Source organism: Mustela erminea, chromosome 3 (assembly GCF_009829155.1).
Source record: "Mustela erminea isolate mMusErm1 chromosome 3, mMusErm1.Pri, whole genome shotgun sequence".
Classification (NCBI taxonomy): Eukaryota; Metazoa; Chordata; class Mammalia; order Carnivora; family Mustelidae; genus Mustela; species Mustela erminea.
The window spans coordinates 91718326-91742209 of record NC_045616.1 but is presented as its reverse complement, the minus strand read 5'-3'; the positions used below and the strand labels follow the sequence as shown (position 1 = coordinate 91742209).

Below are 23884 nucleotides of genomic sequence, written 5' to 3'. Positions count from 1 at the left end.
ATTTTATCATGCACCCTAAATTCTATGGAAATAGAATCTTAGTTGAGTCACCTTGTCTGAATGTTGGGCAGGAGTTTACAACTTTAAGTTGTGGACAGCTATGGCTGGGGTGGTCACTGGTGGAAGGGACGGTGGTTCAGAAAGGTACTAGTATTTTTTTCACTTTACAAATGAGCAGACTGAGGCATGGAGAGAGGCTGAGTAACTTGCCCAGGTTACATAAACAATAAGCTGATGAAGCTGGATTTGAACCTTTACATGTATGTGTGTGTGTGTACTTATAAGAAAAACTTACAGTGATTCCATCTTTTATAACAATAACGAACACTTGAGTCTAACTGTGTGTGTTCCTACTATTTTAAGTTCTTTACCTACCGTTTCATTTACTGGTACAGTAGCTCTGAGCTTGACACTGGTATTAAATATCCTTGTTTTATAGAAGGGTAATAAATGAGGCCCCAAATAATCTGCTCTGGGTCATGCAGCTTCCAGTAGGGGGACCCATGTTCCAAACTAAGCATGGTGACTGGAGTGAGCTGAGAGACAATCATAATCCATTACCCTCTTGTCTCTCTCCTTTGTTTCCCATAGTTAGAGTCATAACATAACTGTCATTTAGCACCTTGTTTTGTTTTGCTTAACAAATGATAAATATTTCACTGTTGCCAAGAGATTTCCTAACCATGACTACATAATAGATCTTTGAGAAGGTTCAGCATTACTTTTTTTTTTTTTTAAACTTATGACTGTATATAGTTTTATTTCCCGGGGTGGGGGGCACACTCCCAGATGAGAAAGCTGTCTTATTAAAGATACAGGCATATTCATGCCTTTGATATGTAATGGGGCCCTATGCTGGTGTGGAGGATGAGGACAGGCTCCTAGTGTGGCCAACAGATCCATGGCTTTGCTTCTAATACTAAGCTAAGACAAGCTACCTGGGTTTCCCTTGGAGGGAAGGTGGAGCAGGGCCATTCCCTAGAGGGGAGGTTCAAGTGTAGAGAGCATCAGTTGGAAAGCCCTGGTGCTGAGGGAACGGGAAGTAGGAGGCAGGACGAAAGGTCCAACATCAGGTAAACCATCTCAAGCCAAGCATGGTGTCTGTGCAGCAGAGTCAATGTCTGTGCACTGGTACCAATGCCAGGGATGGGGAGGGCGGGAATTCAGCTACATGGAAGACAGAAAGATCATGAGAAGCCAGTCATCGGGGACATAAATCCAGACACTTGTGCTCACTCCTGGTTAGTATCAGTTGCCAAGGAAGACACAACACAGTCCCATACTGGATGGAACAGCATTTGTACTCAACAAGAGACAGAGCGAGATCAACTCTAGGAGTGTGCAGTGGTCCCCAAGGCAAGTGGATCCTCCCCAACAGTGAAAGGCCAGAGTGCCCCTCTAGTGTCTTAGCACAAGCTCCTCCCAACCCAGTGGAGTCTGTAATACTGAAAGGGGGAGGGGATGGCTGGGAGGAGGGGGGCATGCCCCAGGGTTCTGACTTGCCTGCTTAAGCAGAATACAGGAGTACATATTGAGTGAGCCTGGATCAGGGAAGGATATTCCCACACAAGGTGTTAAGCCTGGAACAGGCTGTATGGGCTCTTTGTAACAATCAGTAAGGGAGTGTTCTAGGCCTAAGGCCCATTCTTACATGGGTGAGCAGGGCTTAAAAGACTGTGAGCAGGAGACTGACTGCCTTTCCCAAGAGTACCCACTATAGAGGACTTGCTCAATAAATCCTTGGTAAGGAACTTAAATCCTACTAACTGGAGACGTACATGTGAAGGCTGAGTATCCACAGCCCCTACTGGTGAACATCATTTGCCCTAGGCCCTACTGGCATGCTACCGCTGCTGCTTTTCATAACTAGAGCTGAGACACCAGTTTCCTAAAGTGGATTTAGGGAAGGAAAATGAGGAGTCTTGTTACCTCACACGTACCAGTTCATTTTGCAGTTCTCACTTTAATAAGCAAGTCTACAGGGTATTTATGATTGTATACACCCGATTAAGTATTGGAAACGAAACTTTTTTTTTTTTTTAAAGATTTTATTTATTTATTTGACAGACAGAGATCACAAGTAGGCAGAGAGGCAGACAGAGAGAGAGGAAGGGAAGCAGGCTCCCTGCCGTGCAGAGAGCCCGATGCGGGACTCGATCCCAGGATCCCGGGATCATGACCTGAGCTGAAGGCAGAGGCTTTAACCCACTGAGCCACCCAGGCGCCCTGGAAACGAAACTTTTAATTCCATCTCCAGTCATTGCCCACTTGAGGCATCAGGCAACGGAAACTGTAGTGCCTTGGATGCCTTGAGGTCAGTGACATCTGATCAGAGTTTGCAGCAAGATTCCTCCCTTGAGTTTTTGTCAAGTGGGCAAATGTTAAGAATGCATATTGAGCCATGTTTGAATTTTAGGATATTTTGAGGCAAGAAAGCCCCCTCCCCCAACTCCATATGGAATATAAAATTAACTGCTAGCAACTGCTAAGTTGAACTTACATGGACTCTGATATTAAAAAAATTGAGTAGACGGCTAAATCTTAAGCAAACTTGGTTATATTATTAATTTGCTTAAGCTAGTAAAAAAAGGTGCAAGTAAATATACTAAAAGCCAGTAAATTGTATGTGACATGTCAAAAAAAAAAAAAAAGGCAAGAAAAAAAAGAGTAAGAATAAAATACTAGTAAATATATACATAAAAGAATCCACCTCTTTGGGCGCGGGGGCAGGGAGGGAATCCTGTAACTGTCTGCTTCATCACCGGAGCGCGCACTGCACGCTGCTCTTTAGCAAACCTGAAGAGCCGAGTTTCCAGACTGTCATATCTGGGCTAGCACCGATGAAGCAGCGTGCCCGAGGCCTCAGCGGCTAGGCAGGCACAGCAGCACCCACGGCTCCCTGCCTTACATGCCCAGACCCGAATTACGGTGGTTCTCTGCCCTCCGCGAGCGCGGAAGGGACTGGTTCCCACCCACCCACCGGAGCCTATTTCGCCCCGTGCCCGCCCGCATAATGCTGCCACCGACTCGGGCTCTTGGCCCCACCGCCTAGCAGGGAGCCCAGCACCGACTGTCCTCGAGAGAGCGGCGAGCCGGAGCCCGGATACCGAAGAGCCCACCGGGGGTTAAACCTTAGCACGCGGGCGGGAGAGCGGCCACGAGGCGGGCAAGACGCGGCCGGCGCGGAGCGGGACCTGAGAGCGCGGGGGCCTGCGGCGCCCGCCCGCCTGATGCCAGCACGGTCCGCGGCCCTGAAGCTCCCGGGACCTTCCGGGGCGGGCCGCGCGGGCGCCTGCAGGACCAATTGGCCCGCGGCTGAGGGCCACCCGCACTGCTCTCGGCTCCCGGGCAGACGCCTGCTGGCTGCGGGCAGGCAGCGCGCCGGGCAGCCCTGGGCCGGCGGCCATGGCGGCGGCCCTAGGGGCGCGGGGGGCGTCGCGGCTCCTGCTGGCGACGCTGCGGGGTCGGGCCCGGAGCTTCTCGGCCACGGTGAGTGCCGGGGCCCGCGGTGCGGGAGGAGGGCGAGGCCCCGCGGCGCCGGCTGGTGGCCGTGGGGGAAGGACCCGGGCCGGCCCCACAGTGGGCCCGGCTTCCGGTGTCGGACCTCGGGGAGCCGGGTTCGGGCGCCGGGCACCTGCCAGACGCCCGGCCGGAGACAGGGGCTCCGCAGCATCATCGTTTGTCGTTGTCTGCGAAGCTGCCTGCCGGAAGAAAACCAAGGACGAGTTTTGTGTAAAGAAAGTACAAGTAGCTGCAAAGCTGTCTGACGCTGAGGGTCACTTGAAGTGACCAAAGGCGCGGCGCGCTCGCCGAAAAGCCGCTGGCTCAGCGCGGAGTTAGCTCACTTGTTTTGCTGTGATGTTTGGGAAGAGTTAGTAACAAATTATCGTATTTGGGGGAGGCAAATCTATACTTCTTTCTTCTTCCGCGGGGAGTTTCGTCCTTTTTCTGGTATCAGAAATTAATATATTGGGATGCATTAACTGAGGGGAAGCTTTAACACGCAGCACCACCTAGTGGGGAAATGTTGTATCAAATTTCGTGTGTCATCTTAAGAGGCTGGCTGGAGCCCCTTGGCCCTTTGAAAGTCTTTAATAGGACACATTGAAGATAGCTCGATGGTGGAGGAAGCTGAAGACTGTTTCGTGGCCACTAAGGTGAGAGCACGAGTTCTGTGCTTATTGTCACCTAAGCGTGTCCCAGGGTATACCTGTACCGAAGGTGCTGATGATTAAGTAAAAATATGGGGTTCAGAGGAGTGAACAAACAGGATTTGAGAGGCTGCCACGTGCCAGGGTCTAATGCTGGGTGCCTTCACATTCAAGATCTCCTTAAATTTAACTCTCTCAAAAAAATCTCGGGGCGCCTGGGTGGCTCAGTCGGTTGAGTGTCTGCCTTTGGCTTAGGTGATAATCCCAGGGTTTTTGGATTGAGTTCCATATTGGGCTCCCTGCTCAGCAGGGAGTCTGGTTCTCTTATCCCTCTGCCACTTCCCCTGCTTGTGGTCTCTCTCTTTCTCAAATAAATAAATAAAATCTTAAAAAAGTGTCGACAGGTAGAGGTTGTGATGCCCCTGCCATAGACACGAGATACTGGTATTGAGAGAAGCTAAGTGGTTTGTTCAGCATCCCCATAGCTGAAAGTAACCAAGTGAGGCCTTGGATGAAGTTTGTTCTCTCCAAATCCTCTCTACTTTTGCCTATCCCCATCCCCATCTCCCACAGAAAAAAAAAAAAAAAAAAAAAAGCCCATCATAAAGGGTTCTGCAGAAGGTGTATCTCCAAGGGGATCATTTGTGTTTCATAGATGAAGTTGCTCCATTTCACAACCCTGGACATGGTCCCTGTTCTTGGGCAGACACCTGTGGTAAGCACAGAGTGCATACCATTGCCCTCTTTGGGGATGTACATGGCAGAGAATGTGGAGGAAAACAGCGCAGGGGCCGTGTTTCACTCACTCCAGGTGACTGCTACACTGCCCACAGCATGGTTAAGAGTTTTCCTGGCAGCTACTCAGAGTGGACACATAATTTAATTTCTTTTCCATACTTTCCTGAGTTGTCTTAACATATTTAAGTGACTAATAAAATTTTAGATTATTTCCTATAACAGGTCACGGTAAGAGTAATGAAGAGATGTTTTGGATCTTAATAGTTTAAGTGCTTTTGATAACAGGTCTTCAAATGTTTTTATTTATTTATTTATTTTTATTTTTTTTTTTTAAAGATTTTATTTATTCATTTGACACAGAGAGATCACAAGTAGGCAGAGAGGCAGGCAGAGAGAGAGAGAGGAGGAAGCAGGCTCCCCGCGGAGCAGAGAACCCGACACGGGACTCGATCCCAGGACCCTGAGATCATGACCCGAGCCGAAGGCAGTGGCCCAACCCACTGAGCCACCCAGGCGCCCCATGTTTTTATTTAATTAAGAGGGTTCCCCCCCTTTTTTTTACGTTAGTTATGGAGAAAGGTGGTTGACCTAGCAAGGAAGAGAGACAAGAAAATTGGTTCATTAGCAACCTTTTTTCCTCTTCTTAGAATAAGTTGTCCTTTTCTTTCTTTCTTTTTTTTTTTTTTTTAAGATATTAGTTATTTATTAGCAAACATGCACCAATGGGAAAAGGGGGAGAGGCAGAGGGAGAATCAGGCTCCCCACTGAGCAGGGAGACTGGTGTGGGCTTGATCCTAGGACCCTGAGATCGTGACCCGAGCTGAATGCAGATGCTTAACCGACTGAGCCAGCCAGGTGTCCCAGAATAAATTGTCTTAAAGTAGTTTTACTTATTCTGCCCTTTTACTTACTTTAATGTCAGTGATGAACTGTTTCAGGGTTTCTGAAGTGGGAATGAGTTGTAATTTCATGGTAGGGGATGCAGCTAAGCCCCCAGTTGCTGTTTGATGAGGAGCCCTTTATAATATGTTTTGTCTTTCTGGGTGACAATCCCTTTCTTACCTGAGCCTTCAGTAGACCTGCAAATAGGTATGGTTGGAGATATTGGTTGGCATTTATGCTGGAGCGAGAGCTAAGCTCCTCTGACTTCTGCTAGAGTGTCCTCTCCTTTCTCTGGCCATGATGTATAGAGTTCTTTCAATTAAGAAACAAATTGCATGGGAAGTGGAGGCATGTTAGCCAACAGGACTCTGGTTTGTGAGTTTCGTCACCAGGGTGAGTGTGGGAACAAGGTGGACAGTGCTCTGGCCAGACTGGGGGGATTTGTCTTACTGGTATCCTGGAAAAACTCACTGTACTAAGGCAAGGGCTTTTTGCCTGTAGTGCAGGGGATCTGTGGACCCCCAGAAGTTATTATCCGAAATCCTGTGTTAAGTGTGTGATTGTGTTTTCTCCCCTGGAGGTTAGTTTTCATCAGAAAGGGGATAGTGCACCCAGAGAGTTAAGAGCCATGTGAATAGGCAGTGAAGAACACCAAGGTGTGTGGGACTGTCCAAAGAGCAGTGGACCAGGAGTATAGAGCCCTGAGTTCTAATTTGGGACCTGACAGTGGACTTGCAGGGTCTCCTTGCATGGGTATGCTTACCGTAGTTCCCACATCTGGGCATGCTGGCCATTAGTAATACAGTCATGGTAAGATGACCAGCGGTAACGGCTGATGGTCGTATCTGTGATAAACCAGAGACACAGAATTGTGAAGTGTGAGGCAACAGTAAGTGTGAGACACCTTAGCATGGAGGCAGCTTATTTTGTATGGAGCTAGCCTCGTTGTTTATTTTTTGAGAACAGAGGAATCCAAAATGGTCACTGATTGTTGCCCTTAAGGTATTTTTCTGCATCTCTCATAAGGAAAAGGGCTATGCATTCGAGTTTGACTGAACCTCTACATTTCAGGTATTATGTGTGTTCTTTGATAGGCAGCAGATGCTTGCCATTTGACAGCAGAGGAGAGGAACCAAGTTATCCTTGACCTGAAAGCAGCAGGATGGTCAGAATTACATGAGAGAGATGCCATCTACAAGGAATTTTCCTTCAAAAATTTTAATCAGGTAAATATGACATATCCTTGCTAGTACCCTGGTCTGTCTGTGTCCTCTCAGGCTGCGGCTCTTTAATACTACTGGTGGTCTGGTCCTGTGTGGATCCTTAAGAAGTCAGTGACAGCTGCACTGTCCTTGGGGACAGGTGCTGCCATCCAGCTGGGTGAGTCCCAGCTCTAGGGGAAGGGAGAGGTTTTTGTCATCTGGAAAATCAGATTCTGAACCCTCTGGTTTGGTATGGGTTAGGACATTTAGTTTCCTTTCAAAGTTTAAATGACATTAAAAGGATATGTGAGTTTCTTGTGCATATCAGAAGAGGGCTTGAGGAACAGCAGTACAGAAACATACACCTGCTCGACTGATTTCCCCCTACTTTTCTTGGATGCTTGTCAAGTTTTCTTTCTCTGTGTACATGTATTTCATTCTCTAATTCAAGCCCTAAGCTGCACGCTTTTCTCTGATTGGCTCGTTTTATCCCAGCCCTTGCCTCTTTTCTTAAAAGCTGACCTTCCCCCTTGGAGACTCAGCTTTAACAAGGTGACTGTTCCATTAGAGCCCCACCCTGTTTAGAGAGTCATCTCCCATGACTTACCCTGCAGCTCTTACCCCACAGCATTTGTACAAGATCGGTGCTTTTGACTATTTCGTGTTTGTTCAGTGAGTTTGGTAATTCTCTGGACAGAGAGAATTTGTTTTTATTTATATTAGGTGTCAGCATCTAGAAGGCAGAGACCATGTTTGCTTCAATAACTCTCTATTGTAGCTAACACAGTTCTGGATACAAACAGGCATTTGATAAATGCAGACATTGATTACAGTGTTTGCTAGTTTCTGGAAGGGTGTGTGAGGACCAGGTTTCCACCAAACAAACCTTCGACATGTTTTCCTAGGAAATGCCATTGGCTCCACTGAGCTGCGTGCCCTCTTCTGCTCTCCATCCATCTGGCTGCCAGCCTTCTTTCAGTCTTCAGCTCCTGAGGAGACCTAGACCAAGCCGGCTCCCTGTCCCTGCTTTCCCATGTGCTCGACAGCTCTTGTCAGGGGCTTAGCACTCTGTGGCTGGTGGCAGCGAATCCCATTGGTACAGTAAGCTCATGCATAAGCTCTAGGTAGCATTTTCCGGGCTTATTAAAATTCTTACATGTGTACAGCCTGACTTCTTTAAGCCTGGGCTAATTTATTGGGCTTGAACATGTGGCTTAAAGTATTTGGGTAGCATTGCCTCAGGCTCTGCCCAAGAGTCAGTCATCCAGCCCCCGCTAACCCTGTGCTTGGGGCGACTTTCAGAAATGGGAGGAAAGAGAAGCTGTGCAGGGCATCCTTGATTAATTGTAATACTATTCATTGGGACATTTTATTAATTTGACTTAAAAAATTTTTTTTTAAATTTTCTTCACTGAGCTTTTAGGAGAAAGAGGCAGATGACAAGAAAATCAGGGAGTGTATTCAGAGAACCAGCCCTGAGATCATCTCCTGGGGTCAGTTTTCCAGCTGGGTCTCTTAGGGCTTCTGCATGTCCAGTGGCCGGTAATTGCAGCTGATGTCGTGACACCTGTCATTGCCCACCCGCCCAAGATCACCAGGACCACCCCTGGGCTTCCTGGAGCAGGTGGGACTGAATTGCTTGTTGCAGCAAAAGGGAGACTGCTCGTATCAGGGAACTGGTGGTGTTGGGAAGATAGTTTGGTCTGGCTTGGGCGCTGTCAGAAAATGGGCAGTTCTGTGCTTCAGTATTTTAATCCATCTTACCCGTAGGGAGGGTAGACTAAAGTGGGGCCAAAGCTGAAGTGGGCAGAGAAGCAACACTCACTCATTAGCTGGGAGAGGGGGGACGTTTGGTGTTTTGTGGTGTGGACAGGGTTCATGTTTTGTCTGTGTTCACTTAACCTTGCACTTGGTCTTGTTTTTGTTTGAATCCATCCTGCTTGTGGAGTGGCCTTGTCTGCTGTTCGTGTGTAACCTCAGGGCCTTGGTGCGCCTGCCAGGCCAGCTCCAGCTCTCAGAGTTACCTTTCTCTTTTTCACAGCTGATGCTTACAGTCGTGACCCTCTCTTCCTCATAGATGCTCACTAACCTTTTATTTAGGACAGAAAAGGTCCCTCGTTTTTATTATAAAACAATAATAGGAAACACTAAAATAGGATGTTGTACATTAAGAGAAAGTCCCATTGCAACTTCTTTCATCTAGTGTTTATTTTCTAGTCTTTTTCCTCTGATAGAGTTTATCCACAACATAGTACTTTTCATGCAGTGATGGTTTTAAAATCCAGCTTGACTTTTATTATAAAAATGGTATTTATTCACTCACCAAATATGTATGAAGCATCTTCACTGTGCCAGGCACAATTCTAAGCTCAGGTAGTTCTGTTCTAGTGCAGAAGATAGACAAGAAGCAAATGAATAAATGGCAGTGAATATATATATATATATATATTTTTTTTTTTTTTTTTTAAGATTTTATTTATTTGTCAGAGAGAGAGAGAGAGATAGCGTGAGCGAGCACAGAGCAGCAGGCAGAGGCAGAGGGAGAAGCAGACTTCCTGCCAAGCTAGGAGCCCGATGTGGGACTCGATCCCAGGACACTGGGATCACGACCTGAGCCGAAGGCAGCTGCTTAACCAACTGAGCCACCCAGGCGTCCCAATTCCTCGTATATTTTGAAGAGAGAACAAACAAGACTTGCTGTTAGATTGGATATGGTGCGGATGGAGGGAGAGTCAAGGATGATCCCAAGGTTTTGAGTCCAGTGGAGGAACTGAGGGGCAAGGGAAGTAACGCATAAGTAAGGGCAGGAATTAAAACATTGGCACTTGTAATCTAGCTGGTAAGGAGGGAGGTGGGGCTGTGATGTGGGAGACGGTGAGGCAAGAGGTGGGGCTGTCCATTGGTGTAACTTTCTTAGAGGGTAGTTGGGGAGTGTGTATCTGCTTTTATTTTTATTTTATTTTTTAAAAAATGATTTTATTTATCTGACAGAGATCACAAGTAGGCAGAGAGGCAGGCAGAGAGAGGAGGAAGCAGGTTCCCTGCTGAACAGGGAGCCCGATGAGGGGCTCTATCCCAGGACCCTGGGATCATGATCTGAGCCAAAGGCAGAGGCTTAACCCACTGAGCCACCCAGGCGCCCCTCGCCCTGTGTATCCGCTTTTAAAATGCACATACCCATTGTCTGAATCTAGAAATTTATCTTCTAGGTATTATCCTGTGTGTGTGCAAAATGGACAGTGAGAATGTTAGCCTAGAATTTTCTGTTGTGAGGAGGCATTTCCATGTGCGTAGGCACAGTTCCATGAGGCCAGGTCTCCCTTGGTGTGGCCCTTCCCTTAGCAAGAGTTGGGGAGGCCCCCATGCCCCTTGTGTTCCTGGCAGTGGCAGCACCTCTCCTGGCCTCAGCTTTGGAAACTGGAGGGAGCTGCTGTCCGAACTGGTCCCCTCTTTCCCTTAGCGGCGTTCAGCCCACACTGGATGTCAGTATATATTTTTAAAAGTCTGAGCTGAACATACAGCTAAAAATTCTGTTCTTTTTTATCTTAATAGGTTATGGACATTTTATAGTTCTCTACATTGTCTTTTTACTTAAAATAATTCTTCAGGAGGAAGGTTGCACTTGCTGGGTGTTACCATTTTTAAAGGGCTTGCTAATGTAGTATGTGTAATGAAATGTTGTCACAAATTTGCGTTAGAATTCATTTCTCTTATTACTATAGGCAATGAACCATACCTTTTAGAAATATTTTTCATGGGTGCTTGGGTGGTTCCGTGGATTAAGTGTCTGCCTTCCGCTCAGGTCATGATTCCAGGGTCCTAGGATCGAGTCCCAAGGTGGGCTCCCTGCTCCGTGGAGAGGCTGCTTCTCCCTCCCCCTCCTCCCGCTCCTGCTCTCTCTCTCTCTTTTTTTTCTCTCTACCTCTCAAGTAAAATTTTAAGAAAGGAAGGAAAGGAGGAAGGAAGGAGGGGAGGGAGAAAAATTAGTGACCCTGGGTGAGAGACCTAATTCTCAAAGCTTTGGGTTATTCTAGGTTTCACTATAACAATAAGTAGCCAGCAAAAAATACAGTGGAACTTTTTTTTTTCTTAGTGGTTTTATTCTAGGATATGGTTAGTTCCAAATGGTCCGCATTCATTTGATAGCTCAGATGGGTGCAAATATTTAGAGACTGTAAGAGCAGAATTCCCAAGGGGTTCTAACAGTGTTGGTGGCCGCCGGGGCAGAGGTTGTGTGGCCAGGAGCCGCTGAGTCTTCCTGGGGGAGGCGTGGAGGGTCGCGGGGCAGCATGATGGGCACGGCGAGCCTCCTTGAGCCGTCAGAGCATAGTGCTGCCTGGACTTGGAGCCACAGGTGTCTGTGCTTGGAGCGCTTGGACTCACACAGGGTGGGCTTGGCATTTGTGAGGATGTTTATGAGCGCTAGATGCTTTTCTTCTGTTCTTGTAGACTTAAGGAGGGAGAGGTCTCTCAGAGACAAACTGATTCTTCGGTGTTTGGCAGTTGCAGGGTGCCTGCATGGAAAGAACAAGATGTCTTCTTGGAAACGCGGGGTACATGTCTTATAAAGGTAAATTGTATTAGGTGTTATGGGTCGGGTCAAGTGGGAAGCTTCCAGAATCAGGTGCGGTTTGAAGCTTTGGAGGTAGGTGCAGAAGAAGGCTCTGGAACCCAGGAAACAGCTATCCCAGATGCCAGCAGGTGGAGCCCTCCTGGGCAGGAGCTCTGAGTGGCTGTGCAGCAGCTCAAGCCCCTGGGGACCGTTCCCCGTCTCTCCCTCAGGGAGCTGAGCCTCCCTTGTTCAGGGTAGAGAGGAGCGAGTATAGGGAATAGGCCAGAAGCTGCCGTGGGATACTGTACCTGATTTGGTATCTCTTGGGTGAATGAAGAATTCCAGGAGAAGGCTACAAGGAGATTCCAGTTGGTAATGGAGAACACTTTTGACTCAGGAGAAGGGGATACAGCCTTGCGACAAGGACCTGGGATTCCCTGCATTCCCAGAGGAGCTCCTGTGCCCGCCAGGGCTGCCTCCAGTGGACTGGCCCTTGAGGCATTCGATTTTCTTAGAGTGCTCATAGGAACTGGTTTACCCTCAGCCCATTTTGACCTACAAACATGGCCCTTTTCAACTGCATAGCTGGTCTCAGGTGTAGCTTGCAGGCAAGGCCCGAGCTTCGTTTGTTTGGCCTCTTGTTCTTCACGTTGTGGTTGCTGTAACTGCTGCTGCTGAGAGGGTGGGGCCTGGGGAGGGGCCCCCTGAGTGGCGGGGCCGTGAGGGTGGGGTGCCAAGGAACACTATTTCGTGCATCTAGCAGCAGTAGCACCATATGTGAGTTTGGGGTTGGTAAAATCTTTCCCTTCCTGTGCCCTGGAGCTCCTGCTGTAGAGCTGTTGAAAGTTACTGTTGCTCACTTACTTTATAAAAATGTTTTATTGAGGAATTTGATAATAGGCTTATGGTTAACATTTTGAAACACTTAGTGAAGTCTAAAGCTCAATACCAGAAGAAAGACAACTGTTAATGAAAATCTTAACAGTCCTCAATGGGACACAGCTCTCAACAGTTCTCGTTGTGGAAGAATTAATTCAGGTTTCATTGTTCATTGTTGTAAGCCAAAACTCGGTGCAAAGTTCTGAGTCAGTAATGCAATAATAGAAATGTCACATCTGAGTGCTCTTGAAAGTGGAAACGTACCCTGCTTGTTGAAGGTAGGGGAACACTCCCAGGAGGGTGTTCCCAAGGCTGATTCATCATGTAGCTTAGAGAGTGTCCTTTGCTGTTACCTTAGAGGCTCCTGTCTGTGTGTCTGGGAACCAGGTCAGGTGAAAACCTGTATGCTTATTGCACACGGTGGCCTTGGCGTCACTCGTGCCCACTAATGGGCTCTGTGGCTGCCGTTGACTCGAAACCTCAGAAAGCATCCTTCGTTGTCACTGGAATGGAGAGCAACACATCTGAGCAAACTTTACCTAACATTGGAGGAGCTAATTAAAAATACCTACGTGGTGGGGCGCCTGGGTGGCTCAGTCGGTTAGGTGTCTGCCTTCGGCTCAGTTCATGATCCCAGGGTCCTGGGAATGGGCTCCGCATCGTCGGGCTTCCTGCTCCCCGGTGCTTTCTAGCTCTTTCTTTCTCCCTCTCAAATAAATAATAAAATCTTTTAAAAAAAATTTCTGTGTGGTGTATTCATGCTGGGCTCCCGGGAGTTGTGGGCAGGTGATGCTCGTGGTGTCGGGCGGTGGCTGGGACAGCAGTGTTGGTGTACTTCAGAGGTGCGAAACTAGAGACTAAAAAGGTGTCATTGGGCATCTTGCTTCTGCTGTTTATCTCATAAAATGGGTTTAGGCCCTATGTGTATTTGTGAAAACACATGTAATGGACAGACAAGGGGAAATGTAAAACAGGTGTCCAACATGTAAATATGGCGCCACGGTGTGGCGTGAAAACACTGGGGCTGCTACCCCGGCCTTTCATAAAAGTGGACTTTCAACTGCTTCGCGTTTTCTTAGTCGTATAGTAAATCTTCTGTTTACAGAACGTAGCCAAAATATTCTGTGAAAGTCAAACAGCCAAGAAATAGAATTTCCTCAGCAGTCTTTGTCTTGCCCTTTTACAGATGGCGTAAAATCAGGTGTGTAAAAAATAAAAAGCAGTTTGAGCTGACGTGAAAGGTATTTCAGATTTATGCTTTGCAGATGATATTGGTATGATTAATGCATTCATTGCTTTTTTTTATTGCTTTTCACAGATAATGTACATGATGCATGGAAAATGTTGTGGGTTTAAATCTTTGCCAGCTTTAGACTGTGAATATCAACAGATGTTATCATATAAGTACTATAGTTATTATAAAGTAAAAAATTTTTCGTGAAATGCATTGACATAAATTTCATTTATGTAAATTGCTTTCATTAGTACAAAACCTTAGTGTAGCCGTTAGGGTTTGTGAAGCACTTTAAATGAGATTAACTTGGTATAATGTGGTCAGAAATGGGTTGCTTTAAATTTAACTGACAAGAAAATAACACTCAAAAGTTAGGAAATTACCGAGGCATTTGTTTTCCGCCTGCATTGCTGGGACTGCTTAAATAGGTTGAATATGAATTAATAACAATGGACTGCCGGCTCAGTAATTACAGAAAATAATTTAAAGGAGACCTCAAATAATAACTTCAATGTATTTTGGTCTTGCTCTTTTCTGTTCTGTTTTTCTTGAGCATACCAGCCTTTTGCTTCAATACAGCCATTGAAAACAGTGTCCATGTTTGCAAAGAGTTTTGTCTATAGAGTTTTGGTGCATTATGGCTGTGATGTAGAAACTTATATTCAACTCTTTCAAAGTATGGATCTTGGGTACGTGAAGGAGCAGCCTCAGCAGCTGGTCATCTCTACCTAGCAGCAAGTAGAATGGTGCACTACTGTTTCTGTGGCCGGGGTGGTGACCAGGTAACCTCTTCTCCCAGGAGGGAGTCAGCCCACAACTGTGGACAGGTGGGAGAGGAGCTTCTTGCATGGCTTGGAGGTCTTTGTGTTCTGCTCTTTGCCCTACATCACTGTAAACAGAACAGCACGTCGTCTCCCCCATTTTGTAGATAGTTTACTGTTGTATTGCCCTTCTGATCCAGGCTGGAATGGGCCATTTTAACTAGTTCACTGAATTTCCCAGAAGGACCCTGAACCAGACCGAGACCCTGAGATTGCTTGCGGTCACTCTGGATCATGGCACAGTGGGTGTCACACTCACATCTCTGATTCCTACAGCAACATGTTTTGATACCACAGTGACACAGAAAGTTGTTTTGTTTTTACATTCTTTTTTTTCCTAGGAGATACCTTTTTTCCAAGGACTACCTGTTGGATTACTTTCTACCTTAAAAGGGTTTGACAACACTTCCCTGAGAAGGGCACTATTCACCAGCTAAAACAAACAAAGCTGTACTTGTTCAAGAGTAACCCAGGTATCACTGTTGAGCAATCAGGTCATTGAATTGTATTGTTAAAATCAATCTTATCAAAACAGCCATCGCCGCTAATGAATCTGTTTGCTCCTATGCCCTCAGCTGGCAAGGCAGGATTGTGGCCTTCTACTGTTATCATTCATCAAACTGATTTCCAGTGCCCTGTCCTCACCATTGCAGCCCTGGCTGTGGACGCATGCCAGGCACCTGGAGAAGATCCAGTTAGGGCTGGGCAGGGAGCTATGTGGTCTTCCCACTGAGAGCCACAGAGCCTACCTCTGGTGGGATGAGGGAATGTAGCGTGGTCTTTGAGCTGGTCACCCCTGAGGGTCTAGCTCTACTCTGAGCGTGGAAGGAGGACAATGTAAGTAAAGTACATGATTCCATTTCTGCACCGAAGACCTTCTCGGTTTTGGGTTTTTTTTTTGAGATTTGATTTTATTAATTTTTGAAAGATTTACTTATTTATTTTAGAGAGCACAGAGGGGAGGGGCAGAGGGAAAGGGAGGGTCTTAAGCAGACTCTGCACTCAGCGCAGACCCTGATGTGGGGCTCAGTCTCATGACACTGAGATCACAACCTGAGCTGAAGCCAAGAGTCAGACAGACTCAGCTGACTGTGCCACCCAGGCGTCCCAGATTTTATTTTAAAGTAATCTCTACACTCAGTATGGGGACCGAATTCACAACCTCGAGATCAAGTCACATGCTGTCCTGACTGAGCCAGCCAGGTGCTCCAGGACCTTCCAGTTTTATTGGGGAGGTAGCATATATGAATTATACAAGATAGTTGATTTTTTAAATTTTCATACTGATGAGGCACTAAAATGTGAAGTACTAATAAACAGAAGGTGTACTCTAGCATGGCTGCCTAGAGAAGGGGAGTTTTGAGTTGGTCCTTAAAGGTCTGACAGGTTGGTATTGCCAGATTAGAAAACATAATGGAGGATCCTCAAAAAATTAAAATAAAACTACCATATGTTCCAATAACATATATATTGTGGGACTGTATCCTAAGGAAATGATCCAAAATTAACTCAAAGAGGTACAGGCACTTGTTCAAGCACCATTATTTACAACAACTAAGACATGGAAGCAACCTAAGTGTCCATTGACGAGTGAATGGGTACAGAAGTTGTGGTCTATATTATATGTGGGAAACCCTAAAGATTCCACCAAAAAACTAATAGAACTGATAAATGAATTCAGTAAGGTTGCAGGATACAAAATCAGTGTACATACAGAAATCTGTTGCATTTCTGTACACTATAATGAAGCAACAGAAAGATTAAGAAAGCAATCCCATGTGCATTTACACCCAAAATAATAAAATATCTAGGAATAAACTTAGCCAAGGAGGAAAAGACCGTAGTCTATAAAACACTGATGAAAGAAACCGAAGATGACACCAACATATGGAATGATATTCCATGCTCATAGGTTGAGAGAACAAGTATTATTAAAATGTCCGTACTACCCAAAGCAATCTGTAGATTTAATTCAATCCCTATCAAAAGACCAACAGCATTAGCGGCACCTGGCTGGCTCAGTTGATAGAGAATGTGACTCTTGATGTCAGGGTTGTGAGTTTAAGCCCCACATTGCTTGTAGAGCTTACTTAATAAACAAGAACAACGGCAGCATTTTTCAAAGAACTAGAACAAATAATCCTCAACTCTGTATGGAACCACAGAAGACCCTAAATAGTCAAAATAGTCTGGAAAAAGAAAAGCCTGGAGGTATCACAAGTCCAGATTTCAAGTTACACTACCAAGCTGTAGTAATCAAAATAGTAGGGCACTGGCACAAAAATAGAAGTGGAATAGGATAGGGGCGCCTGGGTGGCTCAGTGGGTTGGGCCTCTGCCTTCGGCTCGGGTCATGATCTCAGGGTCCTGGGACTGAGCCTCGAATCGGGCTCTCTGCTCGGCGGGGAGCCTGCTTCTCCCTCTCTCTCTCTGCCTGCCTCTCTGCCTACTTGTGATCCCTGTCTGTCAAATAAATAAATAAATAATCTAAAAAAAAAAAAAAAAGAAGAAGTGGAATAGGATAGAAAGTCCAGAAATGAACCTGTGATTATATGGTCAATTAATGTTTTTTAAAGATTTTATTTATTTATTTGACAGAGATCACAAGTAGGCAGAGAGGCAGACAGGGGGTGGGGGAAGCAGACTCCCTGCTGAGCAGAGAGCCCGATGGCGTGACTCGATCCCAGAACCCTGGGATCATGACCTGAGCCGAAGGCAGAGGCTTTAACCCACTCAGCCACGCATGCACCCCTGGTCAATTAATCTTTGGCAGAAGAGGCAAGAATATACAATGGGAGAATGACTCGTCAACAAATGGTGTTGGGAAAACTGGACAGCTAAATTCAAAAGAATGAAACTGGGCCACTTCCTTCCACCGTATACAAAAATTAACTCAAAATGGATTAAAGACTTAAATGTGAGACCCCAAACAGTTAAAATCCTAGAAGAGCACAGGCAGTAATTTCTCTGACATTAGCCGAAGCAACACTTTTCTTGATGTGTCTCCTGAGGGAAGGCATATAAAAGCAAAAATAAACTATTGGAACTACATGAAAATAAAAAGCTTCTGTACAGTGGAGGAAACTGTTAACAAAACTGAAAGCCTACTGAATGGGAGAAGATACTTGCAAATGACATACCCTCAAAGGATTAGTTTCCAAAATACATAAAGACCTTATAAAATTCAACACCCAAAACCAAATAATCCAATTAAAAAATGGGCAGAAGACATGAACATACATTTCTTCAAAGAAAACATCCAGATGGCCAACAGACACATGAAAAGATGCTCAGGATCACTCATTGTTAGGGAAATAAGAATCAAAACTACAATGAGATCTCACCTCCCACCTGTCAGAATGGCTAAAATCAACAACACAAGAAACAACAGGTGGTGAGGATGTGGAGAAACTTGCAGTTAGTGGGAATGCAGAGTGGTGCTGCCACTCTGAAAACAGTATGGAGTTTCCTCAAAAAATTAAAAATAGAACTACCCTATGATCAAGTAATTGCATTACTGGGTATTTACCCAAAGAATAAAAACACTAATTTGAAAGGATATCTGCATCCTTATGTTTATTGCAGTATTATTTAAAATAGCAAAGTTATGAAAGCAGCCTAAGTTCCACTGATAGATGAACAGATAAAGAAGATGTAGTACATACCTATGTTATAAATTGTTTGTTTATAAATGTGTATATATATATATATATATATATATATATATATATATATACATACATACACATACACACACACACACAATGAAATCTTATTCAGCCATAATCTTGCCATTTGGAACAACATGGATGGCATTAGGGAATATAACAGCAAGTGAAATAAGTCGGCCAGAGAAAGACAAATACCATATGATTTCACTTATATATGGAATTTACAAAACAAAACAAATGAACAAAGGAAAAAAAGAAAGACAAACCAAAAAACAGACTCTTAACTTGAGAGAAAAAACAGATGGTTACCAGAGGGAAGGCAAGTGGGGGAGTGAGGGGAATAGGTGAAGGGAACAAGAGTACACTTATTGTGATGAGCACTGATACATAGAATTTTTAAAAACCGTCTTGTTTATTTATTTATTTATTTTAGGGGGGTAGAGAGTGGGCACTGGAGCAGGGGGAGGGGCAAAGGGAGAGGGAGAGACCCTTGAGTAGACTCCCTGCCCAGTGTGGAGCCCATCGCAGGGCTCTGTCTCATGACCTTTAGATCATGACATGAGCTAAAACCAAGAGTAGGTCACTTAACCCACTGAGCCACCCAGGCGCCCATACCCTAGAGTTATTGAATCACTATATTGTAAGTCTGAAACCAATATAGCACCATATGTTAATGATACTGAAATTAAAATAAACATTAAAAAAAAGATGTGGTATATATTACAATGGAATATTATTCAGTCGTTAAAAAAATGAGGAAACCCTACCACTTGAGGACGTTATGCTAAGTGAAATAAGTCAGAGAAAGATAGATACTGTATGATCTCACTTATACGTGGAATCTGAAAACAAAAGGACTTACATAAAAAGTGAACAAGACTTGTGGTTACCAGAGATGGAGGGTGGGGAAAGAGGGAATTGGAGAAAGGTGGTCAATAGGTACGGGAAAAAAGAAAAAGTCTGATAGGTTTTTTTGAGTGAAGGGGCTAAGGAAGTATGTAGGTCAAGGACGGGGGCGGGGCATGTCTTTTTTATTTGTAACCTGTTGGGGAAATGAGAGCCCTAAGTGTGGTTCAGTGAGATGGACTGAAGATTGGAAAGGTGGGTCCTTGTGGTGCTGTCTCTCCTGAGTTTAGTGTTTCAGGTTTAGAGTATCTGAAAACAAACTTACCTTTCTTTCCTCCAACTTGCTTGTTACTCTCAGCAGTGCCACCATTTTCTTGAGCACCTTGACCGAAAAGTGAAGAACTATCTTGGTTATCAGTTATTGAGAACTCAGTGTCTTTCCCCAAGATTGTGCTCTAGTCTGGGTTCACCTTGTCTCCCCCTTGAGTTCCTGTGTAAGCTTTCTTACAGCCTTTTACCTCCCTTCGTGTGTTGGTCTCCATGTTGCTTTGGTGTGACGAAGTTGATCTCTACTCAGAAAATCCCATTTCCTTCCTATTTTATCTTACAAGACATCATCATCATCTTCTTTTTTTTTTTTTTTAAGATTTTATTTATTTACTTGACAGAGACATAATGAGAAAGGGAATATAAGTAGGGGGAGTGGGAGAGGGAGAAGCAGGCCCCGCCGCAGAGCAGGGGGCTTGATCCCAGGACTCTGGGATCACGACCTGAGCTGAAGGCAGCCTCTTAATGACTGAGCCACCCAGGGGCCCCAAAACACCATTTTCTCAGAGGTTTTCTTTTCTTTTTTTAAGATTTATTTATTTGAGAGAGAGAGAGAGAGAGAGAGAGCATGTGAGGGTGTGCTTGGGGGGTGGGTGGCTATGGGCAGAGGGAGAGAATCCCAAACAGACTTTCTGCTGAGCGCAGAGCCCAACTCAGGGCTTGATCTCAGAACCCTGAGATCATGACCTGAGCTGAAGCTAAGAGTCAGATGCTTAACTGACTGTACCACCCAGGCTCCCCTGTTCAGAGGTTTTCAGAGCTGCCCACAGGCTGGCCCTTAACCCTACCTCTCATAATTTCTCTGCCAGAGGCCTCTTTAGTCTGTTAGAGATTAGAACTAAGAGGTCACTTAGTCATCCTCCTCACTAAAGAAGTGGGGAGACAGGTTCAGATAGAGGGAGCAGGAAACAGTGGCAATGCTGGAGCTGGAGCCAAGACCTCGAACATCTTGGTTCATTTCTTTCCTACCTTTATTTAAGCTGTTCTTCACCTTCTTTATTCCATCCCACCTATCTTTCTTTCGTATGTCTGCATCTCACCCACTTCCAGAAAGTTTTTCCTGACATACACCCAGCACTAATAAGCTATTACATAGTCTAGGCACTGTGCTAGACCCCAGGGGTGCAGTGATGAGCAAAGCAGATATTGTCTCCATTTTCACAGAGCTCACTAGAAATTGGAGTGGAGGGAGAACATAAATAAAGCAATGACTGTATAATTGCAAGTTATGATAAGTGTCATGAAGGAAAATCCTAGTAGCTAATGCTTAATGAACACCTAAACCTTGGGTCAGGCACTGTTTTGTAAGGATGTTCTATGTGTTTATTCACTTAATCTTCACAAAACCCTGTGAACTAGAGACTGTTTTCCTCATTTTACAGATTGGAAACTGAGGTTTAGATTAAGTGACTTGCCCAAAGCCCCACAGCTAGTCCAGTGGACTTGGAACTTGACCTCAGGCAGTTCCCAATCACTTGCCAATCATTTGCCAGAATGGATGCTGCACCTCCAATAGAAAAGACTGTTATGAGAAAGAATAATGGTTAAGACCTAATTCACAAAAGTTCTCCCTAAGGAACTGAGAAGCTGATGCATTTTCTCCCCCCTACTGCTTGGTCCCTTGAGGCATTTTATATGCACAGATGTATTACATTCCTGGGAAAAGAATCCTGGGATTTTTCCCTCCTATGTTTACTTCTTGATTCTCAGTGGTCCATGATGCCAGCTGAGGTTGTCAGTACAATGAAATCAAAAGGATGAAGGCAGGTTATTTAGCCTTTTTTTCTTCCTTCCTCTCTTTGTAGGCTCCACAGCCAGCATGGATCCCAGCACCGGGCTTGAACTCAGGACTCTGAGAACTAGACCTGAGCTGAGATCAAGAGTTAGAGGCTTAATTGACTAGCCCCTCAGGAGCCCCTATTTAGCTGTTTTTCTAGATCTTTGAGTTGCACATCAGATCTAGGGCTGATCACTCCTCACCGATTTGACCTGCCCCTGAGGTTGACCATTTCCTGATTGACATGGTTATCCATGACCTCTAATTCACCAACATAACTATGCTTCATCTTCACAGTCAGAAACCCGACAATGACTTTGGAGCACAGTCTAAGAAGAAAGTGGTGTTTGCCTCTCCTTTTGTCATTGTTGACACACTTGAAAGCATCTGTGAGGACATCCACAGGCACCATGACAGTGGCAAGCAAAGATGGTGGGAAGATGACTAGGAGTCAAGTGCGAGGTATTATGGGAAGCAGAAAGGTTGTCATGAGACTCTCAGAGGGGTGGAAAGGGCAGGATGATATCCTGAAAGTAGAGGGGGGAGGGTGAAGGACTGATGCCTTTTCTTAGAGGATGGAGTGGAAGAGGGAGGGGGCAAAGGCCATATAGGGAGAATAGTAAGGAGCTTGTGCAGTCATCCAGGTGAGACCTGTCTTTAGGGTGGACCCAGTAGGGGCCTGTGGACTGTGGTAGTGACAGAGGACAAGCAGAGAGCTAGAGGGTTGAAGCTGTATTTCGGAGCTCACATGATCAGGGACCAGTGGTGCCACACATACCTTTTATAAAGGGAGCACCTGAGATTCTCTGACTAGGGAGGAGTGGTAATGGGTGAGGAGGAAGAAGAGAAAGGAGTGTTAAAAATGACTTCTAGATGGGGCGCCTGGGTGGCTCAGTGGGTTAAGCCTCTGCCTTCAGCTCATGTCAAGATCCCAGGGTCCTGGGATTGAGCCCCGCATTGGGCTTTCTGCTCAGCAGGGAACCTGCTTCCCTTCCTCTCTCTGCCTACTTGTGATCTCTGTCTGTCAAACAAATAAATAAAATCTTAAAAAAAAAAAAAAAAGACTTTTAGAGGATGCGGGTGGTCAGAAGTGGCATTCATTAAGCTGGGGAAGTATGGGCGGGGAACATGGTGGGGGTGCTGAGATGGAAGTCTTCTGGTTGGAACATTGTTAAGTGTGAGTTGCTGGGAGATACCCAACTTCAACTTAAAGAAGATAGTTTTATGTCTGAGTTAGGGACTTAGAGTGGAGGTCTGGGTTGTGGGTAGCTGGGAAGTCTTAGGTATGTGTGTAAAAAAGCCAAGGTAATGGAAGAGACCACTCAGGCAGAAAGTGTAATGTGAGGAGAGAAGAAGGATCATGATGCAGTCTGTTTAGGGGTTGGAAGGAAGAGCAGGAGCTGGCAGAAAACTGAAGAAGACTTATTAGTGAAACAGGAAGACAGTCAGGCCCCTACTCTATCACAGAATCCTAACGATGGTGTTTTAAAAGGGAGTAGGAATCAGTTGTGCTGAGAGTCCAAGTAGTACCAAAGGATGACCACTGTATTAAGTGGCATGGATGTCATCAATGACATCTTTGGTGAGGGTGGCTGGATGATGCGATGGTACAGGCCAGCCCTGGCAGGACTCGGAGCTCAGGTGCCTTATACAGTCCTTCGTATCCACAGACATTAGTCTTGTTGGTTCTTCCATTCTGGGTTGTGTTGTTTGTGGTATTCTTTCAGCCTTGTTTTGAGGTTGAATCGATGAACATTAGAGCTAGAAGCGTTGAGGCAACCAAGGCTAAGGGGTGAAGTAGTTTGCCCACATTAACAATGAACTGGTGGGAGAATTAGAATGTGACTAAGTTCCAATTAGATCTTGCCGCCGGGAGATGTAGCTACTCACTTTTGTCTCTCCCCACCTAAGAATCAAGCACCTTGAGGGCAGAGACTCAGGTTGTGCTGGTGTACATTTCTCACAGTACCCAGCCCAGTGTTACGTACGTGTACGTGTTTTGCTTGTTTGCTTTGATTTAGATAGACTTACATGTATCTTGAATGCACGAGGTCCCTTGATTGGGTTCACCATAGGTGATCCTAGCCCGTGCCCTTGGCCCCAGGGAGTTGTGTTTTTCATCTCTTTGTCTCCTACAGGTTATTTATATACCTAAAATCCTTTCTCACCAGGGACTTGTCCCCTCCCTCTTTTCCTTACTCTTGGACACAGATGGTTCCTAATGGTGACTGGTGGTGTTGGTGGCTAAGTAGTTGAGTACGATGGGATCATCTGTAATGGCCTGCTGGCGCTTCCCAGAACAGAATTGATTGTGCCTTTGTGCAGCTTGTGGTTTGGAAGTATCAGAGAAGGAAGTGGGGCCCTTATAGACGGGCATGCCCGCAGACGGGCATCTGTAGTAAATTGCCTCTAATAATGAGAGATTGAGGTTAGCACTTGGAATTTGGGCTCCACAGCTTCAGCCACCCACAACTTTTGTCTTTTGTGAATTCCGGTGTGCTGAGAGCTCATGGAAGATTCTTCCAAGCTTCCACAAAGTGTCTTACTGGGATACTGTCCTAGGCCTGTTTACTAATATTGATTAGGCATTCATTTTTGTTTCAAGACAATTCTTTTAATCCTAGATCCTTTTTTTTTTTTTTAAATTTTTCTGTGTTCATTGGTCTACTACTCTTGGTTGACTTTTTAAAAAAATAGTAACTTCCTGGTGTTTTAGGTAGAAAAATTTATAAATTCATTGGGTACATTTTTCAGGAATTACTTTTAGAAATTTTAATTAAATGAAAAATGTTGCTTTAGGGTCGT

At 45.3% G+C, this 23884-nt stretch overlaps 1 protein-coding gene across 4 annotated transcripts in view; it reads left to right on the top strand.

Annotated features, from left to right (window-relative positions):
* Positions 1–2809: 2809 nt before the first annotated feature.
* Positions 2810–23884, top strand: part of PCBD2 (pterin-4 alpha-carbinolamine dehydratase 2) — a 51142-nt gene continuing 30067 nt past the window's right edge. Inside the window, exons 1-2 of one of the 4 annotated variants that reach the window (XM_032336686.1) lie at positions 2810–3489; positions 6866–6997. In XM_032336686.1, coding sequence (XP_032192577.1) covers positions 3406–3489; positions 6866–6997 — 216 coding nt within the window. In that variant the 5' untranslated portion in view covers positions 2810–3405. Of the gene's footprint in view, positions 3490–6865; positions 6998–8389; positions 8598–10921; positions 11544–23884 lie in introns of those variants that run through there. The other 3 variants (XM_032336690.1, XM_032336689.1, XM_032336688.1) reach the window with 3 other exon arrangements.